Source organism: Poecilia mexicana, unplaced genomic scaffold (genome assembly GCF_051168715.1).
Source record: "Poecilia mexicana isolate PSO_F unplaced genomic scaffold, ASM5116871v1 scaffold_7, whole genome shotgun sequence".
Classification (NCBI taxonomy): Eukaryota; Metazoa; Chordata; class Actinopteri; order Cyprinodontiformes; family Poeciliidae; genus Poecilia; species Poecilia mexicana.
This window is the reverse complement of record NW_028263376.1, coordinates 14013751-14038386: the sequence shown is the minus strand read 5'-3', so window position 1 is coordinate 14038386 and position 24636 is coordinate 14013751. Positions and strand designations below refer to the sequence as shown.

Below are 24636 nucleotides of genomic sequence, written 5' to 3'. Positions count from 1 at the left end.
GAATTTCTCTTTTGTTTTTGATAAAATAGTGGAAGCTATTTCTCCCACTAACATTAGACACAGGTGTTTGTTTGGGTTGTATTTACCCAGAATGCTCCATGTTTTAGTCCACTTCCTGCTTTTGGAGCAGTCTCTGGTCTGCTTGATGTTCACATCTGGATTCAGTCGGCACCACTTCAGCAAAACCAGGTTTGTAGACGGACCAGTTTCCCTTTTTGGTCTGCTTTACCGTTCGATTTCGCATTCACACCTCCCCAATCCTTCTAGGCAAGTGAACTGGAGTTGGAGGCTGGTGTGAATGCAACCCAACATACAGGGAGGGAATAACATGGAAAAGAGACCAGAGTGTAAAGATAAGGGAGGGTTTGTAGTGTTCCATAATGTTTCAAGCTTTATATGTATATGGATTTCCTTTCTGCTCTCTTATTTTTGGATACAGGTTGCTGAATACTGCTTTAGTCCTCAACTGATCCAAAGTTCCCCAACATGGATTGTCCAAATCTCACCAACTTTTACCTCGGACGTTGCTTAGGCAAATTGTGCCGTCTCTTGCATTGTTGTAGACTAAAAGAGAGGAAGAGTTTCTTTGCTAATCATCACTCATTTGCATCCTACAGATAAACTGCTGGACTTTGGACAAGAATTACAACCTGGCACATATTTAACTTCCATGTATGATCAATTAGACATGAGAGTGGCAGAGGCAGAATCAGCAAATTTAACTTAGGTTTTCCTTAAAGAAAATGATCCAAAAATAGGAAACAAAATATGCAAACACTCACATTGAAGTTGTATGCCTTATTTTAAGTCTTAGATTAGAATAAATATTCTTCAGTTTTTGGGTTGTGCAAAATTACAAAAATGTGGAGCAGTGGTGATACAGGCTGTTGAATCCCAAAAATGTTAATTTGTAACAGAATCCATTGAAAAAACAATAAACAAATTGATAAAATATTGACAGATATATAGTCTCTGACTTCAGTATTTCTTAAAAATTAATATTGAACATCCTTTAACAAAGTTCAGTCCCTCCAGGATTTTGTCACTGCTTTTGAATTTTTTTGCAATCAAAATCATATATTTTGCTAAAGAAATTTTGCGATATTTGCGCCTATGTATAACATTAAATTTGACTTTTTTTCCTTCCCTCGTCAATCATGGACCATAAATCGACATTAAGTAATGCTGACTCAGTAGAGGAGGAAAAAGTAAGAAACACTGCCACCTGTAGGTCGGAGTTAACATTATATAAACTCAATATTTTTGACAATTTATGCAGAAAATTTGCAATCAATTCAAATTATCCACTAGCAAGAAAAAATGCTGTGATCTGCTGATTCCTCATGAATTTCCGCAAAAAACTGAAGGGACTGACTGATGCAATTTGACACCTACAGGGCCACATAAAGGGCTATGGTGGTCAAACTTTGGAGTTTGAAATATGTGCACTAGGCTCTGTAAAAAAATGAATATACAAATTAGACAAACAACTAGACATAAAAAGAAACGTAGCATGTGTGTGAAAGACACATCAAATGTTGCATGTACTTTGTCCCTCCTGGATTTCCATACCAGAGGAGCAAGAGACCAAGTCAAACAAGAGTTTATCAAAGTTGAGTGTGAATTTTTGTGAAATTTAAATGTACACACCATAAATTATTCTTTACTTAAATAGATATATACTCTCATATCAGTCTCACTGCAGGCTCAAATTCAGTTTTTGAGCAAAAATGGAGGAAAAGCAAGGGTGTTAAAACACCCAGACATCCCACGAGTGTGATGCCCACTGTAGCATCTCTTGCCACTCTCCAGCTAACTACAGCGAGTTGAATTACCATTCCTCATAAAAACGCCCAACCTTTGCTGTAAGTAGATCTCCTCTTGTCCTTAAATGCCCTTGGTAAAAAAAAGACATAGCTCTTTCTCCTGTTGGAGCTGCTCTCATTGTTTAATATGCTCTTTGCTTAATTACCACAGTCATCGGGATCTTCTGCCAAATGTCTCTAGCTGGCAGCATCACAGGATCCCTCTGCCACAGCAGGCCAACAGAACCTCATTCATCCGGCCTTTCATTAATCTCCCATCCTGTTCAGGAACGCATAGGACGGATGGGGAGTCTCTAATTGGGCCATTCATGATATTTGTTCTGTTTTCTGCTAATGAGGGAAAGGAAGAAACTAGCCTGAAGTGGAAAAGCTGCTTTGAAGAATGAGAATAAAAAGAAAAAAGTATGTTTATGTCTCTTTAAGGACTGTAATGGAATTACACACAACAAATTACCACAATATGGGTGATGTAGTTCTTATAAACACCTTTTATTTATAGCTATCTGTTTCCTGAATAGTGTCTTCCAAAAGTATACATACCCCCACTAATTTTAGCTACTTCTTTTTTGTTAAATTCAAATTTCAAACGTTTTCTTTGGGCATTTTGTCTGATTCACAAAAAGTAAATTATTTGTAGATTTTTCTGTGGAATGTCACTCCAAAAATTTGTGGACTTTTCGTAGACCATGTCTAAAATATTTTAAGAAAAAACAAAACCTGGGAAGCAGAAATATTGACATGCGTTTGGCTGTCTCTTACAAGAGCTAAGATGGTTTCAATTGTGCTTCAAATGCATATTAAGGTGTATTTGGTGTTTGAACTGTTAAAATGGGCTGTTATAAATTTAGCAGTCTGTGGCCACTTCTGCTAATCTGCTAATGGCGGAGTTAGCACTTTAGCATTTTTGCTCATTTTAAAAACATTTACCAGACAGAATTTCCCATAAATTATAAATTAATTTTCTGTGGAAATTGTAAAGCAATAATTTACTTAGCTGTTTTGTAATATTTTTAGTTGAGAAAAAGTTGACATCTGTGTTGAGGTTTTGGCTACCGATTCTTCATGCTCTTATTTTGAAGTGCTTGAAGACTGTTCACGCAGTAGTTCCGTCTCCTCTCTTCATTTTCTCGCTTTTTTCCCCTTTTTTTGAGGAAAAGATTGTTTTTGGCACATAGTGGGTATCAACATGGTTGAATTTAGTACTTTAGCGCTCCTTGCAGCTAACTTTTTAATTAATACCCACCACTGTCTGTAAAAATACTTGAAATTATATTTTATTAACATCACATGAATAGGTTTGCTCACATGTGATCTGAGCAAAAACATCCCCGCCATCTTCCACCAGCTACTTTCTATGGTCTTGTTTGTGGTTTGCGCCTGTGGCAAGTTGGTAACATCCGGTCGTTGATCATGTGACTGGTGTGATCCGGAAGAAAATTGCAAGACAAACCATTTTAATACATGTAGTGGCGATTATTTGCCAAACCAAACATCCTATAAAAGTTCAATCATTGAGTCCAAAACTTGAAGGTTGTTCTTTATGGTTTATTTTCTCCATTTGACAAGCAAATAACAAAATCAAACTTTTCATTGTTTCCTGTGCCTCTCCTGCTCTAGTAAAAAAAACAAAAAACATTTGGTCTATACTTAAAGAAAAGTATAGGGAGAATAAGTCAGAAAAAACCCACAGTTTCTATCTTACTTAGGATAACAAATAACAAAAATAATGAAACAAAAAGTAAATAAAAACAACAATTATTGACCTACAAATAAACTCTGAAAATAATACAAAAATATAAAGTAAACTAAGAATAAATTCATAACATTCAAATTGATAAAAATAAATAAATAGCTCCAAAAATGCAGCCAAAAACCCCCACTTGGCTCTCAAACTTTTGATAAAACCAGTTGTTTTTTTTAAATTGGTGTTTTTATTACGTGAATTTATTTTCAAAATGTCAAATTGCGCAATTATATTGCTAATAGAAACGCAGCTAATGAGGTTTGTGGTTGTAACTTGACAAAATGGAAAAAGTTCAGTGGGCCATGAAGACTTTTGCAAGGGACTGTGTTCCCTCTATTTATACAACAAGCGGTATCATTTGCTTTATTGAGTGTCTGTCTATAATCCGAGTCATGGTCGGACAATAAACAGATAAGAGGAGGAAGCTCACTCAGCCGAGAGGCCTCATATAGGAGAAATGTAATGTTAGGGGGGCTGCAAGCAAAGAGAGAAAAAATCCTCATCTGAGACCTGGACTTTGGTTTTTTCTTTTATTTTGGTGAGTTCCTTGGAAAAACGCTGAGTGGGGAGGAATGCATCTTGCAAGCCAAGTTTTCCCTTCAGGAAATGTCTCTGTGTCTTCATAGTTAATAATACCTGGAGAAACTTTGAAACCATATAAAAGGTGAAAGGTCAGAGTCCATACTCCGATTGGAACAACAAGAACTCATAATGTTGGGGCTTATAATTACAACTTCAAAGTGCAGTAGTAATTAATTACATTTTCTCTGGTACATTTACATGAATAACATTTAAAAAAAGCTTTTTGGAGTATTGTTACAACTTCTACTTCAGTAATTTTATTACAAAGTATTTCTACTCTTAGTTGACACCAGACACAGACACACCTGCAGTTTTGTTCAAGTTTTATACATTTTATATGAAAAGAAACTGATTTGGATATTTTAAAAAAATATATTGTTTGATATTGTTATTTTGTAATTATGTATTTTTATGAAATATTTTCATTTAAAATAACATTTTCCAATAATTTCATATTTTGCTCCTTTTGATTATGTAATTTTTAAAAAATATTAAGACCTGATTGTTATTTTCAAAAAGTAATTTAATTACTTTTTGATCCTAGACTCACTTTGTCCTTCCACTTCACAACCATTGAATTTTGTAGTTATGAAATGAAAAAAAAAAAGCTCTAATATATACCTTCAAACAGAAAATACACTTCAGGTGAGCCTATGATTTAATATCTGCAACACAAATATGAAAATAATCTGGAAATGTAAAATCTCAAACCAAAGATAGTCATAAAACCTAATTAATCTTGAGCAGCTGTGGGAAAATCCATGTAACGGCTGATTTTAACCAAGTTCCTGCCTTTCTGAACTACAAATTGAAGCCATGTGCAGAATCCTCCCATGTTTTCCGTCCAATCACAGCCAAGGTGGAGCAGCAATGTCCTTCCCTCAAATCTAGGTCAGCAGGGTGAAAAATGAGCTTGTGTTTTTCTTTGTTTTTATGGACACAAATACAACTGTGGATGTGGGTTTGTTGTCTCTCCTCCATTTCTCTGTGCTGCTGCTAAATGGACATGAAATGCAACATAATAAACCGCATTTTAAGAAACATGCAACACAGCAGCAAGCAAGAGACACGTAAAAGCAAAAATGTTTTTCAAGGAAGCGACATGCACAGACCTGCAGTGATTATGTAAGGCACAGAAAACCACCATCAAGTGTTGTTACAGCATCATAAATCAGCTGGAAATGTTTCTGAAAGCTTTAAAAAGTACAAAGATTTTCCTGCTTTCAAAAGTATTATTGGACAAGATGTGCAAAAAGGTGCTAAATTAAATATTTGCACGAGTTCATCGATGTTCATTTGGTAATTGTGTCTCAAGCACACAAAAAGTATTTGTGTGTAAACAATCAAGACAAATTGTAATAAACCAACATTTGTTACAGTTCCTGGCATTGTGGAGGTTTTAAATAAGAATGTGGTAAAAATGTTTTTTCAGCAGACAATATTGAGAAAACCAGAACTGATGGTTAAAAAAATAAAGACATTTAAATTAAATCTGTTTCATTTTAGTTCTAGCTAAATTGATTCTACTGCAATAAAAAAAAATTTCAGGTTTTGTTTTATATTTTTACTAACTGCAAACACTAGTATAGTATTTTAAGGTTTTCAATTTCATTTTTGTTCTTCAAGAAGCAATGAATGTTCAAGATGAATTGTTTGGAAATGACAGGGTGTTTTCTTGTTAAAAAAGTCTTAATCAGCAAACTAACTGCAGACATCAGCAGATTGTGGTGAAACCAGAAATATTTCACTCTGGAAAAAAAATTATATTGCTCACTGATGATCCTCATTAGTCAATTTAATCATGTTTGTGTGGTTAACAGCAGGGAACTTACCACTGAATGTGACAAATAGTTCCTTAAAAGACTTTAAGTTGATCACATTAAGTCAATGTGAACTTTTGAAACCTGGCACTCACCCTCAGAGCAGCCGACTCTGCATTTTTACATGCTTCAATGTCCAGATGAAGCAGAGAATCATTAATATTTAAAGGGAAATGTAATTTATTAGCAGCTTAACTTCAAATCTGACATTACCAATTTCATCAATGAGAAAAATTACACTATTAGAGTTAGACTGAATAATCAAGTAAAAGTAAAAGTGCTGCTTCAACAGATTTTCACTCAAGTAACAATAAAAACTTATCTGTTAAAAAGGCAAATCAAGGTAACTGATCAAATCATCAATCACTGAAAGTGACAACATGTGAAAACGTTTAATATCTCCACTGTCGCCATTTCTGTCAGAACAAAGATGCCTTCACTGACACAAATATATTTCTGCATGTTCATGTGACCTTCAGGGGGAAACGCACAGCCAGATCAAACAACTCCCAGCCGGAGTAACTGTGTCTACAGACTGCTTATACATGTGCCACCATTCCAGATAAATGCCAGTTTACTCATGTGTCAAACGACTTCATGTCGGAGCTGCAGCACAGCAGAGGCTGGTCTCTCTGAGCTTCCTGTTTTATTACAGACAGCATTCTTCTCTGTCGTCTTTCTGTAACCTTTCTCGTGGTTTTCCCTGATGAAGTCTAACTACTCCCACAAACCTTTTGAAGTCTATCCATAACATTTAACAACTCGTTTGATTTAGTTTCTTTTCTCTATTTTACTAAGTAACAGATATTTTAAGTCATAAGCAGAGTTGTAAAACTTTGCACTGTAGTTCAGTAAAGTAGTGTTCCTTCTATGTATACTCATTTAAGTTGAAGTAGATAGTAACAAAAGTCTTCTATTAGCTGCATTTCTGCTACAAATTTGCAAAAAATATCAATATTCCGCTATTGTGTTTCTATTAAATATGAAACACAATTAGAATCACACATGAATAGGTTTATGTTCTTCTTCTTTGATTTTCCTGGCAGTTGGCAAACAGCTTTGAGTGCGCATTACCGCCACCTACTGAATTGAAAGCTTAATGTCTATTCTACTGAAAAGCTCAGATTTTACAAAAGTGCCTGACTTAAAATGTGATTTGAGTATAAGCAAAGTAACTCTGCTAAATTAAATTGTAATTTTTGCTACAAAAAAATCGATTTTAAGAATTGAATAAGTTTGTTCACACAATAAGTAATTAGAAAACATGAGGTGCCAGCCATCACACTCCAACTACTTCCTGTTTCTTCTTCTTCGTGGGTTGCATCAGCAGCAACATCCGGTTGTTGATTACGTCACTTGCCACGCAAGTCACATGTGGCATCAAATTAGTGGTCATTTCCCTGCTTTTAATCACATAAACATTTCCATTGCAGTTTTGCGAACTAAAACAATTTTGATACAGTCAGAACAAACAAGCAGACAAACAAAAAAAAACTAATCCTAGCGGCAAAACTTTTCATGAAGAAACAAGGTTTTTTTTTCTGAACTGGCATGTTTCCATTGAGCGGGTTTACTATGCAAACTGCAAAAAATGGTCTGAGGTCATTGTTTATGAATAGTTTGTTATTTTCACCTTGTTTGGCACAGAAAAGTCTCTGGTTTTTGATTATAGTACAAAGTGGACCAATCACTATGTGGTGAATCTGGAGCATTAAATGGTGAATCACTAAATCAATCAGCTGCAAAGACGCCTGGAGCCACAATCCAATGGCAAAGAGTCAAATACTAACAGGGACGAATACGTTTTACCTTCTTCTCTCAATAAATAGTGAAAGTTGAAAGAAGTGCAGCTGGAATCCTGCAGAAGATTTTATGAGGAGAAAAGTAAAGAAGTGAGGTGAGCAAAGTTCCATAAAATGAGGGCAAAAGGAACTGGGATAAAGGTGAGCGGACTGGTGAAAATGAACAGAGATGAAGTCAGTCAAAAAGATCAACAGGACAGATAAACAGATCAATGCTGGGGATTCATGTGACCTAAAACCTCTGGTGCACAACTGGGACTCAGACTCAGAGTTAAACCAGCAAATTTGCTGGTTTAACTTAAAACAATCAGAACAAATTGTTCTTGTAGGCTGCATAAACGGTTGTAGAAATACAGTTTACTTCTTAATGCCTTTTGGGTCAATCAGAGCAGAACTCATTGATTAGACATGGATTGAAGTCGACCACAGCTGAGCAGAAACAGAAACATCATCTGGTGTGAAAATATCTGAAGAATGTAAAGATGGTTCACCAAACATTCATGAATGCTTTAAGAGATCCTGATTACATTCATTGATCACCACAGAGAGGATTAAATCTCAGGTCTGTGGAAGAAATATGTCAAAACTTCCGGAATAAAACAAAATCTGAGCAAAACAATAAGAAAAATACATTGATTACTTGTTTTAAATGAGCATTTATATATGAATTTGGTCTGTATTTGAAGTATTTCAGATGTTAGTGTTAAATTTTAGCATGTTTGCACAAAGGTAACCTGGACATGAGCTCCATTAAAAGTAAATGGCAAATAGTTTGTTCTGCTATTGATTTTTGTTTGGTGTCTGAATTATTAAGAAATGAAACCCTTCAGCACTTTATTAACATGTTTTACTCAATGCAGTGAGTGTTGACAGCTTTGTGTCTAAGATGTAAAATAGGAGCTACTTTTCATTTGCTTCTTGAATGTAAGCGACTTGCACCATTGTTTATTTTGTTGGAAGAATTTTTTTTTTAATCTAAAGTTGCACAGACTATAAAAAAGGAAACTGCTCAGGGGAAATTGTCAAAAAAAATTGACAGGACAATGACAAATTTCTATTTATATCTATTTACATTAGTAAAAGAAACAAGATAAGCGATGTTGCAGGGGAAAAAGTTGGTATAATAATGTTCACTTTCTGTGTCACATAGAACTGCGCTCCGTTACCATAGCTACGGTATAAAACCAAATTTATGGAGCTAAACTGGGGCCATAAATATGTTCAAAAGTAAAAAAAAGAAAGATAAGAAAAACTGAAAAAATATTCAAAACTACTCTTCAGGTTCAAAGTTTTTTTTGTTTCAATTTCTTTTCATTTTTGAACAGATTTTATCATCAATTTAGCTCGTTACATATAACCTAAACAATATAACAAAAGTAACTTTCCTCAATTGGACCTTACACACTACATCCACTTTCATTTGTGGCCATCTTAGTCTTAGTCAAATAAAAGATTACAATAAAAGGTTAACAGGTTTTTTTTTTTACTCAAAATTTTCATATTTTATGCAAAATTGTAAATGTTCTGTTGCAAGAACTCTTTTGTCTTGCAGACATTTGCTTATTTGTTTATTTCGTTCATTTACAGTTTGAAATGAACATTTCATGACGATATAAACCAGGGGTGTCAAACTCAATTTCACCGAGGGCCACTTCAGCATATTGGCCCCCCTCAACGGGCCACATTGACGGTACAAATCAGGAGTGCATCCCTGCTAAAACACACCAAACAAAAGGATGACTTCCCTTATTCAGTTCTGTAGAGGCTTATAATGAGTCAATGGTCCAGGTGTGTTAGAGAAGGAATGCATCTAAAGTTGCAGATGGTAGCTCTGGAAAACTAGACTTGGGCAGCCCCAGCATAAATGTATAAAATACAATTTTATACAATGTATAAAATAATTTATTTTATTTTATAAAATAAATTAAACACCATTGTTAAATAACTGATTTTATGTATTGAAGTTTTAAATATTACATTTGAGTTTCCATGGATGTAAAATTACTTAAAAATTACAATATTTAAATCAGTGTTTAAAGGTAAGCAAACAAATAATAAAAACAAGTGACATGGGCAGACATTATAGACTTTACGCAAAGATTTAGTCTCAGAGGCAACTGAAATCAATTAATTTAAAAAAATCCTTTCTGAATATCATCTCATGGTCTCTGAACTAAATGCATCTTTCTGACCGGAGCTGACAGCGAGTTGAAGAGTTATGGACCGGACGCTTTGGAGCGTCTGGTTAGGAAGCGCATTACAAACCTTTGGTTGAAATGGCGCGTTAAATTCAAGTCTCCATTCCAGACCAGAGAACACTAAAGAGAATGCAACGTTGTGTTAATCCATTTGAGGAGCCGGCGGTTTATCTTGAGGAAATAAATGACGACGCAGAAGTTAATTAGACTGTAACATGCGCAGTCCGCTGCTCAACCACTGCGGACTGCGAAGACTTAGAAACCGCTGGAAGTAACTCATCCAGCGGATTTAACAAATAGAACCTTCTGGGTTCACGTTACCCAGGAGAGCGGCGCTCTGGAGGAGCTGCAGACGTAACATCTGACCGTTTCGGAGAAGCGAAACCACGCAAAAATAAAAATAAAAAATAAAACTCCTGGTAAAAGCGAACACCGGACCGCGCAGGGTAAAACACTCACAGAGTTCAGTTGATCTGTTTGGATCAGACAGATCCAACTGACTGATGAATTAGCGCAGATTTTTCTGCAGATGGGAACCAGGAGGAAGGGCGTTCAGACCCCAGCGGGTGAAGTGATGCTAATTTAAGTGAAGTCGCTTAATTTAATTTATTAAAAGTTATTGGGGTCTTTTTGTCACTACGAAAAAAATGTAGATGCATTTATCTGCTTAATTTGTGATGGGATCTAGATTCACAGTGAATCTAGATCCCGCATAAAATGCGACTAATATGATTGTAATTTCACGGATAAAAATAGTACATGACCGATTTTTTTTTTTTATGTTGTCGGTCAAGATAACGTCTAGCGCGACCTGCCGCCCTGACACCAACTCACACATCTTCATTCACAGTCTTACTTGTAAATCGATTTTTCTTTTCTTGGACGTTTTGATGTTAGCTTGTCGATGTCTCAGTTTTATTCGCTGGGAAAATCAATAAGCAGCTTGTTGGGTGGTAACAATCAGAATGCATTGTGGGAGTTGTAGTTTGTAGTCAATTCGTGCTCAAAACCTATTTTAAGCCTATGAAATGCCGTTGGGCCACTAGTGGCCCGCGGGCCTTGAGTTTGACACATGTGCATTACGCCATAGAACTGCCAATTGGTAATTGAAGTAAAGTAGCTTCGATTTCAAATAACCCTACATTTAAGTCAATTGGCAAATGAACCATCACGAAGGAGGAAGGCTCTTGTTGTCTCACTGCACCCCAAGAGATGCATAACCTACAAAATCCATATCTCTCTGGTTTTGAACCAGAGACCTTTTGCATGTAAAGCAAACGTGATAACCACTACACTACAGAATCTGAACTTCTCTGCTCTGTTTCAGTTTGAGGTTCCAAAGTTGATGATGTGAGATGCAATGCATGAAAATTTCAACTGAGGTTTGCACTCAGATGCCTGTATTCAGAGTACAGACCATGACACCACAGAATCTTGTTGACCTTTAGTAAACACCTATGATACTAAAACTGTTTCTGACTGGCTTTGAACCAGAGACCTTTTGCATGTTAAGCAAACGTGATAACCACCACACTACAGAAACTCATGCTCTTTGCAGTGTTCCTGGTAGATGATCCACATTTTGTTAGAGACTAATGTCAACGATGGGCATGGAGCAATGTCAAATACTTATACCACAGATCCTCTCAGAGAGCAGTTACTTGGTGAACAAACTGTCAGACTTATAATTGTGCCTAATTTCACATTGCAGTCCATAAACTAAGCCTGGGATCAAAAATTGTATTGAAGATGTCATTAGCAGAGACAAATGGTTCTACAGAGACTTGGCTAAATGGCTATAAAATAAAATCAATACTTAGAAATAAAAAATGGTTCAAAAATAAAATTAACATTAAAACAAAAAATATCTCTGAAATACAATCAACACTTGAAAATTAAAAATGGTTCAAAAATAATATCAACACTTCAAAATACAAAATCTCTGGAAAATAAAATATTATGTATGTTGTTTTGAAAAACATTAGAATATAAGCACTTTTATCAAATCTTCATTGTGGTAAGAACATGTGAGTTCTTCTTAAATCCATGGAAACTCAACAGTTTGTAAGGTAGGTGAGTTAGCTCAGCAGGTTAGAGCACGGTGCTGGTAATGCTGAGGTCATCGGTTCAAACCCCATATGGGGCAATTCATGTCTAAGGTCTTTCAGACAATCAATACTTCAAAAATAAATAAGGGTTCAAAAATAAAATCAACACTTTACAATAAAAAAGGTTTAAAAAATAAAATCAACACTTTACAATAAAAAAGGTTTAAAAGATAAAATCAACACTTTCCAATAAAAAAGGTTTAAAAAATAAAATCAACAATTTAAAAAATGGTTCAAAAATAAAATCAACACTTCAAAATAAATAAGGGTTCAAAAATAAAATCAACACTTTACAATAAAAAAGGTTTAAAAAATAAAATCAACACTTTACAATTAAAAAATGGTTCACAAATAAAATCAACACTTTACAATAAAAAAGGTTTAAAAAATAAAATCAACACTTTACAATTAAAAATGGTTCACAAATAAAATCAACACTTCAAAATAAGGGTTCAAAAATAAAATCAACACTTTACAATTAAAAAATGTATTTTTGAACCATAAAAGGTAAGGTAAAAAACTTTATTAATCCCATAGGGAAATTAAGATTGTCTGTTGCTCACACATTAATTCACATCCACACGCATTAAAAGTGAACTAGTAAAAAGAACTTAAATACAATAAATACATTAAAAATGCTAATTACCCCGTCTTCCTCTCTCAACCCTCCTAGAAGTCACAGCATTGTGAAGCCTAATGGCCCGTGGGACAAAGGAGTTTTTAAACCTCTCAGTTGAACATCGCAGTGAAAGAAACCTGTCACTGCAGGAGCTTTTCTGGTTGGAGTCTTGTATTCTCCAGGACTAAACTGAGTTTAGACAGTGTCCTCTGTTCCACCACTGTCTCCACAGACTCCAGGCTCACACAGACCACAGAGCCAGCTCTGCGGATGAGGCGATTCAATCTCTGTATATCCCTCTTCTTTGCACTGCTGCCCCAACAAACAACAGCATGAAATATAACAGTAGACACAATGGACTTATAAAACATGTACAGGAGCTTAGAGCACACATTGAAGGAGGCCAGTCTCCTCAAGAAGTACATTCTACTCTGTGCTTTCTTGTACACATTGTCTATATTGGAAAACCAGTTCAACTTAAAAAAATGGTTCAAAAATAAAATCAACAGTTCAAAATGTATAATGGTAACTGTTTCTGTCTGTTCAGTCCATAAACTAAGCCTGGGATCAAAAAATGTATTGAAGATGTCATTAGCAGAGACAAATGGTTCTACAGTCTTGGCTAAAAAATAAAATCAATACTTACAAATAAAAAATGGTTAGGAAGAGCATTACAAACCTTTGGTTGAAATTAAAGTAATTTCGTGTAATTTCACGGATAAAAATAGTACATGACCGATTTTTTTTTTTTTTTGTTGTCGGTCAAGATAACGTCTAGCACGACCTGCCGCCCTGACACCAACTCACACACATCTTCATTCACAGTCTTACTTGTAAATCGACTTTTCTTTTCTTGGACGTTTTGATGTTAGCTTGTCGATGTCTCAGTTTTATTCGCTGGGAAAATCAATAAGCAGCTTGAGGTGACTCTGCTGCTCTCTAGTAGCGAGAAGCCGTAATGTTGGCTGGTAACAATCGGAATGCATTGTGGGAGATGTAGTTTGTAGTCAATTCGTGCTCAGAACCTATTTTAAGTCAATCATCGGCCTATAAAATGCTGGGTGGCCACGTAAAATGACATGGCGGGCCACATGTGGCCCGCGGGCCTTGAGTTTGACACATGTGATATAAACAAAGGTTTTGAATGAAAAGTAGTGGTTGGAAGATAGTAAACCTCACTCAATTATACATATAAATACATATTTAAACACAAAATAGGCAATTAAAAATAAAATATATTAAAAATAAAAATTATAGTAATGATAACATCAGACTTGTCTTCACAAAGTGTTTGTTTTTACATTCCTAAATTGGTGTCATCTTTCTTAAGCGTGATTTCAGGTTCAAGGCTCCACTGCAGTCCTACTATCATTAAATATTTATGGATAACATACTTCACTTAGTTATATATTTTCAGAAGAATCCACGAATGCATTTTGAATTTCAAATACCTTTGTGGTGTAATGCATCAGACTGTAGCAGGCTGAGTGTTGCACAATTGTTCCTGTCCTGGTTCAGAAATGCTGCAGCGGTGATGTCTCCCAGAACGCTACGAACTAAATATAGAATGAAAGAATGAAGATGCAGCAAACAGACTTATGTAAGATAGATAGATAGATAGATAGATAGATAGATAGATAGATAGATAGATAGATAGATAGATAGATAGATAGATAGATAGATAGATAGATAGATAGATAGATAGATAGATAGATAGTTGTCTGCCATCTACTGGTCAAATAGCCTCATTACACGAGTACTTTAAATGATCAATATTTATTATACTGCCATCTGCTGGAGAAAAGGCTGCATTGACGTTAATTAATTCTATCCAGCTTCATTATTAAAAAAAAAAAAAAAAATCAAATCCTGTCAGAGGTGGGTAGAGTCAAAGATAGTAATACGCTAATAGTATTCATATTTATTGATAATTTCTATTAAAAATAAAAAACTCAAGTAAGAGCATCATTACTTCAACATATTTAAAAGTACAAGAAGCGAGTCAAGAAAAGTATTTAATCAGATCAGAAGTTACTCAAGAACTTCGGATCTGAAAGTCTGATTTAATATTTAAAAATGATGCCATCAGTCAGACAAAAGTATACATTTATATTTATATCTATAATAAATAAAAGTTCATATTAATTCTGGTATAATTATACCAGAATTTATTAATATAAATACCAAAATTGTGTAAATTCTGGTATATTTAAGACTAAAATGGGACTAAAATGAAAAATTTAAAAAGTAGAAACGCTTTCTAAGTCAAAATGTTTTCATATGAAATTAATAAAACTGATAGCAGATCATATCACAGAACTTACAAAATACTTTTGTAGCAATATAAATACAATGTTTACTGTATCCGTTTTGAAGTTGACCTCAAAATGGCTCTAGAGAGCCAACAAACCTGTTGTATGAACAAAAAGTCTCACTTTGACATAAACTGCAGATCTGTGTCTGGTGAAGTTTTGGTGAAAATATGTTTCCTCTTTATTTAGAAAAGTTACTCACAGAAGGCAGAGTATCTAGACATTTTACTCAAGTAGAGATACTTCAGAATAATATTATTAAAAAAGGGGAAAAGTACAGTGCTGTAAATCTACACCTAAAAGTATATTTTTTGTAAAAATGATTTTGTATTTAGGTTAGAGAGTAATATACAAATAAAATGTTTTTATTGTATCAAATTTTTCCTTTTTCTGAAACCTAAAATTGAATAAACATTTCCAGTTATTTAATTTCGACTATTACACATCAACAATAGAGGAGTCTGAAAAACAAAGAAAAATTTATATTTATTTATTTTTTTTAAAAATTGCAAAAATGGACCCCTAGACTGTAGTCATAAAACTGTTTATGTTTTAGTTCATCTTATTTTATTTTATAGAATAAAATAAAAATAATCCTTTATTTGGGGAAAAAGTCTGAAAGTAGGTTCACACAAAGATAAAAATATAAAAATAAAATATAAAATATTTTTATATTTGTAATTTATGAATTAGAAATATACTTTTGTAAATTTAATTTGTAAGTTTTATAATTTGTAATATACAAAACTGTTCATTCAATTTAATCATACTTATTTTATAAAAAATAAATCTCCTTTATTGTTCTACAGTCAGGAAAATTCAGCAAAGTATTCACACAAAGATAAAAATATAAAATAAACATGCAAAACAAAATTAAGAATAACTGTACAGTGAGAGCAAAATTGGAACATAAAAACTGCAGTTATGAAAAATAATTAACTTTTATCCAAATAAATGTGCAACTGAATAGAATTATTTTAAAAAAAATATTTACAACAAAATAAAAGCCCAAGTGTAATGTTATTTCATTTTATTTTACAGTTTTGGTCCAAAATGACCAAAATCTGCTGTGTCAGTTGTACAATGTGTGACATAATTATTATTTTCAAGGTTTTTTAATTAAACTTTTGTTTAATGAATAAAATATCAAACACGTGAACTTTTTAAACATAAACAAGTCATAATTTTAAAATCAGTTGAATTTTTTTCAAAACAGTAAGTTTTTTTTTCTTCTTGTTGTTTTGTTTTGGTTTTAATTCATGACAAAATTGTGCTCTAAGGTAAAATGACAAGAAATATGTTTATAATCTGTCCCATTTGAATCCATCCTGTGTGTAGCAATCCACAGAACGCCTCAGATGTCTCTAGATATTACTGCGCGATCCCGGCGGCGGAGGGATATCTGGACCTAATTACCGGCGGTGAAATCAGAGTTTATTGAAGCGCAGCTGTGATTTTGTTGTTTTTTTATATTAACTGCGCTCAGATGAAGAAGTGATGAACCGAATATCTCCCTGTCAAGTGTGAGGTAAGAGTTGTTCATGTCTGCGAGATAACGTCAGCTGCTGAATCAATATGAGATGAAAGTTGTCACAAAGTGAGTTTAATTAAGCGGAGCGGCTTATTGAGTCATTAGTCACCTGCTGCTACCTGTCGAGCAGAGGAGAAATGAAGCAGAATGACTCAAAATGTTGAGCTCATACTCTGTCTTACAAAAAATAACAACTTGTGATTTCCTTGTAGAGGTTGGAATTGAGACATTTTGTTCCCCAGAAAGATGTTTTTATTTCACCATTCAGGATGCAGCTTAAGCATTTTCTAAGTTAATTTCTGCTGCAAACCGCCAACATCTGGAATGTTTTCTTTCAGTTTTTTCCTGCTTTGCGCCAGATTAATGAAGATAATTCATACGTGTAACTTATTTCCCCAAATAACTGTTAAATTAAAGCTTATTAATTTAACAGTTGACTTCAATCTAGACATTACTTGGCGATGAGAGATTCCCAAATAATGAATGCATAGTTCCCTTAAGTCTGAGTGTAACCGCCATTTTGGTAGGCAAGAGTAGTACAAATCATAAATGAACCATAGCTTTGAGACCAACTAAAAGAAAGTGTACAGCCCAGTCAGAAACCAGTCAGAGATGTTTTATTTAAACCAGCAAGTTATGAAAAACAAATGTAAATGTTGTTTTTAAAAGTTGCATCATAAACCTAAAACGCTGCAGTCCAGAAGCTGATCTGTTGGATGGGAAAAACAGCTGAAAGAATTTGCAGGGACAGGAAGTAATAAAACATAATTTATTTGGTTTTACCAACAAGACTGAAGATTTGATATCGGCCAAGTTTATATGTTAGAGAATCTTTAATGTTTAGTGAAACTTTTTAATTTCCTTCCAAGATGTAATCAGGTTCCAGATTTTTTTAGAGCCCGTCTTTATTTTCTGTTTAAACAGATGAAATCCATCTGAATACTTTAACAGATGTAGCTAAAGTGAACAGACCAAAGGGTGAAGGACTGGCTGGATTGCGTAGGACGCTCTTGTCTCTTTGTGTGAAGTGTTTGTTCCGGTTTCAAAACCAGATGACTCTGTGTGAATATAAGTGGACTCATCCTGTCGTCTTCGCAGTGAGGCTCTGAGTCACAAACGCTGATGATGTCAAGCTGCTCGTAGTGTCTGATCTGCAGGTCACAGCTTGAATTATGGGCTGAATTACAGCTCCAAAGTTTGTTGCGTTTGTGCACAGGTGGACCGGTTTGAATCTGTGCAATTTCTTGTAATTATTCTCGCGTAACTCCGTCATAAACTGGCAGGTAATCAGGAAAAATCAAAGGTTTCTGTGAGGTTTTTTTAAAAAGTAATCTTGGTAGGTCACCCAAGGTTGGGTGATGTATCTTAATTGATCAATTTTTTTAAATGTTTTAATTTTACAAAATCCGGATTTTTTTTTTTCTCACCAATACGCTCGTTGGGTTTCCATAGTTCAGAGTGATGTCATCGCCCCCGGGGCGGCCACATTGTTTGACCAGCATGTTTTACAGTGTCTGTAAGGACTATGGATTCGGGTCAACTCTGACAGAATATTAGGGAAACCATTTTCTAAATTCAGAGAATAAAGTCGCACTATTGGAACACAGTCAAAGTAACAAAATAGTCAAAATAATGTGAGAATAAAGCATTAAATTTATCAGAATAAAGATTTTAATTTGGTGAAGGAAGTAATTTTGAGAATTTCTACATGAAAAAACAACGTGAATGACGAATGTTGAGCATCTTGTGAAGCTAACGTTTGGTATCGGATTTATTAAGGTAATTTGAACACGAGAATCGAATTATTTTTAGCAGTAGGATTTAGAAGCTGTTTTTCAAATGACTATTTCACCTCAGAGCCTGATAATGAAGCTTTTTGTCCTCATTAAAGCAACTTTTTAATCTTAATTTTAAGAATTTCTTTTTCTTTTTGGGAAAATTGCACCTTCTTCTGCTAATATGACTGTTCTTGTAATGAAACAGAAATTCCTGTAACGTGGCCCTATTTCTCCATTGTACAACTCTGAGATGTAATTGAATTAAAAAACACTTCTTAAAAAATATCTTCTGTAATTGAAAGCAGAGGCAGAAATTGATTTGAAATCTTTTTTCTTTCCTTTTAAACACTGTACTGCTCAGCTCTAGATAGGAGTTGGATGATTGTATCTATTTTATCTCTTTTTGTTTTATTGGAGTTTGTTGTTTTCACTGAAATGGGGGGAAATTTCTCATGCTTTCTTTTTATGGTGAGAAAACATCAAGTTTCTGAATCTGAGATAAACCATTGCTAGCTTCCTGGTGGTTGTTTGGTTTTACATCATTCACTGTGGAGTTAGAAGTGAGTTTATGTATAGAGGTGAAATAAAGGAGATTGTTGCATCTTTTAAAGATCTAATTTATGAACTGCCTCTCTGCACTTTTCTCTCGTTTTGCTACAGCTTCAGAACAAGAGAAACTAAAGTTGCATTTCTTCCACTTGAACTCGCCTCCACCTTTTGGTTTGTCACTTAAAACTGAAACCAAGAGTATCGTTTTATTGTTTTTCCTTCTTGGGAATTCCTCAAGAATCCTCCAGGCTGCAGTGTCCGGGAATTTCTGATAGTTTTTCCTCCAGACTCGCAGAGGAGTCATGTGTTTGGGATTAAACTGTCATATTTAACACTAATGGAGTTTAAAGACTCCAGAAGCACCACAGGATCGATGCTTTTATCAGTCTGATAACTTGCACTCCTTCTCGATGTGATAATTATGGCTAAAAATCAACAGGAAGTAGTTTAATTTGCCTGATGGAGCACATGAAACGTGTAACTTTTGGATTATTGCTGAAACGATACATTGTGATGAATCTATTATTGAAATAATAAACTAATTTAGTAATTGGTTAACTGGAGCACAGACTCGAAATCAGTTTTCTGAAAGAACACATTCAAAGCGGTAATTAAGTCAAAATTGTACAAAAAGTACACACATTTTGTATTTAAAATGTAAAAAAAAATAGTTTTAGCTTCGCCTGGTTCTATTTCTTTAAATAAAACAAATTTCATATTGAGTAACTTTTTCTGTACAATTATTAACCAGCTAACCCAGAACAATAGTAAACAGATGAGCTCTCGCTTTATTGCAGTTTTTCTAAATTTCCTGTCACGTTAATCTTGCGAACCTGTGAAGAAAACAAGTTTTTTAGTTAAAACAGATTAAATTTATACTACCACCGAGCAAAAACAACCTGAAACTGGCAGTTATTTTCCCCTGGTTTTTGTTTTTACAGATTTTTTTTTTCGTAAAGTTGGGGGAGGATCGTCTCTGTGTTGAGCAATTTTGTGATTGCTCATGATTTGACCCAACTCGTCCTCCTCTTTGGTGAAGTCAGGCGGTACTGTGAGCGAGTCACATCCTGCAGACTGTTGACCCTGTGAGAAAGTGGCAGCCAGGATTCGGTCGGCTTCCTGGAATCCACAGTGGGATTTCCCCCCTCCTAGCCTCCCACTTCCCTCCTCCTTCTCTCCACTTCCTGCTCCATTCGGGTCTTTGTCGCTGCGCCGTCTGCTTGTCGCGCTCCCCCAGGTCATCCTGAATATCAGGGGGGCGGAAAACACCTGTCAGGTGTAAGTGGTGCTACTCTCCTATTGGCTGGGAGGAGTTTAGTGGGGGAACTCGTCATATTTCCCTTTAGGGTCTGAAGCGCTGGTTAAAGCAGCGGAGGAGGAAATATTTTAGATCCGAACCGGTGATCGGAGGGAGAAAACCGTCAGAAATAACCTGAGGTAGGTGGGTTTGTTTTAGTATTTAGCAGCAGCTTAACATGGAGTCCGTTTGTTTCTTACCTGCTGCTTTGTTTATAATCTCACTCTGACGTGAAACATTCACAAGATTATCTGACTTCATTTGTGTTTTTTAACTGTCAGGAGCTTCAGGAAGAAATTTACTTCGAAACTTGTGACTGACTTTTTCACTTGAAACACAATGATTTCAGAAAATAATTTAATAGTAAGTTAGATTTGAAATCGTCAGATTTGGGAAAAGGCTCAATATAAAGGATCCCAAAGCATATGGAAGAATAAAAAAGCTGCTTATTATGAACAGAGATGCATGAAAAACCGATAAGATGATGTTTAAGAACAAAAACTGAAAACTAATTAATCTGACTTGTCTATTCATTCTGGAGTGGATGTTGACATAACATTTTTTTTCCAATTCTCAGTATAAATTTTTATTTTCTGCTTTTTGTTTGTAAATGTTTATATTTGTAATACTTTTAAAATATTTTATTTGTATATTTACCTGGTTGTTTGTATTTAAGCTTTCTATTAAGTACTACTAGAAATTATTTAAAGGTATTGAAATTATATCATGGTGTTCATCCTGAAAAACCTGATTTATTTATATTAGGTTTATTTTTTTAACAATTTTCTACAAACTGGAGGGAAAAATGACTGAGTTGCTTTCTGGTTTGCTCTTCAGATGTTTAGTTTAAATGTTTTATGGATTAAATTTAATTTATTTAATTAGTAGATTTAAGATAATTAAGAGCAAACAGACATGAATTTTAAATGTTCAAACCCTCAGTTCATATCAAAAAGTCAAATCGGGAAGTTTCATTCATTTTTTCTTTGCATTTAATATGAAATGTATCTTTATTTTCTCAGCCTACAACATGTAAGGCACATTAAATTGGAGCACTTCCCTGAATAGTTGACCTGCTGAGTGACGGTACCGGTACCGACCCGGTCGGCTCTGTAATTTCCGGTCTCATTGTTTGCTTCATCACTTTGCGTAAAACTCAAGCGATGACGGTTAGCTACCAAAATCTGCGTGCAGTTGCTTGCCGGCGCCCTGCAGGGTGTTGCAGACGAGGTGAAAGCAGGCAGGGACTCGTTTCTTTCTTTTTTTTTTTTTTTTGGGTCTGGTGAAAGTGTCAGCAGGTTGTTTTTGTGACGCAGCAGGAGGTTCTGCTGTCTGGTCCAGGCTCGGACTGAGCGCTGTCACACAGGGAACAGATGGTCGCTCCGCGCTCTCTATTGACTTTCTGAGCTGGGTGGCGGGGGCCGCTGCAGGCAAATATGGAGTCTGGTTCAAAGTATTGATTCCCCACATGAAAGTCCAGCGGATCCTGTTGTTTAAAGCCCAGTTTAACCAAGAGAAACAGCAGCTTAACATTGTAAACACATTGGTAAACATGCTACCATGGAAAACTCTATAGTGAAACATAATGGGGAAATAATTGAGTTTCGGGCTGATTTGGTCAACCAAAAAGATTGTTTTTAGAGTTTTTTCCATTTCTGATTTTTTTTTTTGTTGGTAAACTGATGCCAAAAAATGCCAGCTTCGACATATAAAGGGGACCTATTGTGCAAAATTCACATTGTGCACATTTTTATACTTTTTACTGCTTTTAAAAACACCCCAAATTCTTAAAAATTTATATATCTGGCCAGATTTTTTGGCAATAAGTTGATGTTTTTTTTGGTGTCTGGAAAATGAGCATTTCCTTCCTGATAAGTTGCACAATAAGGGCAATGTGCCGTTACCTAGCAACCCCAGCAGAGCTCTGCCTGTCTCCTAGCAACCTGTGCTGAGTTCCAGGACGTTTACTGCTGTGTGCGCTGTACAATGGCTGCTGGGTGAGACAAGTGTTTTGTTGACTTGCCATCCAGAAATCACTTGCTGCATTCTTGTTGTTTGTGCAGGAGGCCCTACTAATGCTTTTCAAAGATGTACAGTTGCAGAACTGCGCATCAGTTTGACTATTTTCACGAGTGTAAACGTTGGGTTAGGGGCGTGGCCAGCAGCAGCTTATTTGCATTTAAAGTGACAGGAGGCCCTAAAACGGTTGATTCTGAATAAATCTCATTATTTGGGAATGATTTTGTCCAAAAACGTGGTGAACATGTTTTGTATAGCCAACAGATCCTAACCTGTTCAAGGAATGTTGAACTTTAACAGGTTGCTCTGTTTTCCTCCGTTTCAGCACTTTTTCCTGGACAGACGACAAACATGGCCTCCGTCGCGCCGTTCAGCCGCAGGCAGTGGGCATCGCAGTCGCTCAAGGTCACGGCCAAAGAGCTGTCCATCGTCTCCGCCCGAGGAAAAAACACCGCCATCGCAGAGCGCTTCTCCAAGTAAGTCCTGCTCATCAGACTTTTTCCCCACTTTATATGCCAATGGAACTACAACGTTTCCATCAATATTAAATAATTATTGGCTTAAAAGAAGCTCCTATCCACTGAAGAGCTACTTGTTATTTTCATCTTATTTCAAGTTTACTAAGATATTTGCTCTAAAAATTAGACCAGAAATACTTGGCAAGGTTTTATGTTTTTGCAGTGTAAACTTCTGGTTCTGATCCAGAAGTTTAATAATTCACCAGCAGCTGAACCGTCGCGTCGCTCTGAACTCATCAGCTGCTGAAACTGAATCGGATCCTGCTGCTCAGCTGCTTTCAGTTCTGTTTGCTCAGTTTTACACAGGGTTCATCAACACTTTCTATTTTTAAAAAAAATGTTGTTTCCTAGTAGATATTTTGATATTCTTTTATGATAATATAAATATGGCACCATTCAAGCTTCTCCAGCTGCAGGTTGCCTCCCGACCTGCATGTTGGCGTACGAATGAGTGCATTTATCGTTTGTTTTTCTTCATATTTAGCTCTGGTTTCTAGAAGAACAGTGGCTACAGGGGAGTAATGGGACCAGGCCAAGAAAAAATAAAATAAAATTGAGGAAATGTTGTAGTGATTCGAGAATAGAGTCATAGTAATATAGGAACTCCAGACACAACAAAGCAATGTTGAAACTCCGGTTAAATAAGAAATGTTGAGCTTCTTGTAGTCGGTTTTATGAATAAGAAAATACTTAATCATTTAACACATCAGCATCAGATTATGTTTACTTTGTCTCGTTTAGTTTTTTTTCTTAGCCTGGCCCTAATGTGTTGCCTTTAGGACCAAAGTACATGTAGCTAAATACTGAAAGGTTAATATTTGGCTACATATTGAGGTCAAATATTGACCATAACCTGTTGTGGAGGTTGTTTTCCTCTGTTCCTGTTTTTCTGGTTTCCCAGTTTTCATGGCGTTTCCAAAGAACTTGACATGTTTAACACTTGAGATGCTTAAACTCACAAAGATTAATGGAAGACTTGACATGAAGGAAAACAGAAAAGTCAGGAAAATAACTGCTATTATCACAATACAGTTTTGTCGTGTTTATGAATCAACTGATCTGCATAAATATGTAAACAAAGCAAAAATAACTTTTATTGTCTAAAAGTTGTAAACATCAGTCTGTTTATCTGTTTATTCATCAGTTTGTTTGTCTCTTCGGTCTGGTTTTTGCAGATGCAACATTCAGACATTTTGTTTATATATTGGAAACAAAATGGGGTAAAATGTCACAACTCTGGATATTTTAAATCAGGGATGCAGTGAAGAGGCTGGAGCTCCAACTTTATCACAAATATGCTTAAGTTTAACTTGATTATTTAATAAACTAACAAACTTAATTGGATTACTTGTGACCAATTAATGCAATACATTTAAGTTTGACTGTTTTTTTTTTTTTTTTTTGTTTTTTGTTTTTTTAGTTTGTGTTTTGATCGTGCGGTATGGAAAATGAATAATGTTGTCTTAACAAACTTTGGGAAAATCCAAATGTTAATAATGAGGACCAACAGTTGACATATTGCTGTTCTTTTTAATTTGTGAAATGATTTTGTGTGTGTTTTATTTTGGAAAACCCAGTTTTCTGTTGGGAGAGCAAAGCATCATTGTCTGACTATATTTCCATTACCAGTGTTTATCCAGACCTGGAAATTACTTCAGGCGATTTTTAAAAACTTTCCCGTTATTTTTAAAACGTGCCTACCAACCTGTTGCTCCAGCTTTATACAAAACTTTATTTTGTAGAAGTGCTTCCTGTTGGTGCTTAAATTGGCTGCAGTTTCTCCTTCTTACCACTAGGGGCCAGTATTGTTCTGTTTGCAGATGCAGCAGTTTGTATAAAACCACCCGACAAACCGTTGCTTTAAATATTTGTATTGCTTCATCAGTTGATTATGAGACATGAAGGTGCATTAATCATTTGAGAGCATTTTAAG

General features: G+C 35.2%; 1 protein-coding gene across 2 annotated transcripts in view; it reads left to right on the top strand.

The window, feature by feature from the left end:
* The first annotated feature begins 16426 nt into the window (after positions 1 to 16426).
* lima1a (LIM domain and actin binding 1a) overlaps positions 16427 to 24636 on the top strand; it is a 30812-nt gene continuing 22602 nt past the window's right edge. Inside the window, exons 1-2 of one of the 2 annotated variants that reach the window (XM_088007096.1) lie at positions 16427 to 16539; positions 22511 to 22661. In XM_088007096.1, coding sequence (XP_087863222.1) covers positions 22537 to 22661 — 125 coding nt within the window. In that variant the 5' untranslated portion in view covers positions 16427 to 16539; positions 22511 to 22536. Of the gene's footprint in view, positions 16540 to 20085; positions 20307 to 22510; positions 22662 to 24636 lie in introns of those variants that run through there. The other variant, XM_088007095.1, reaches the window with a different exon arrangement.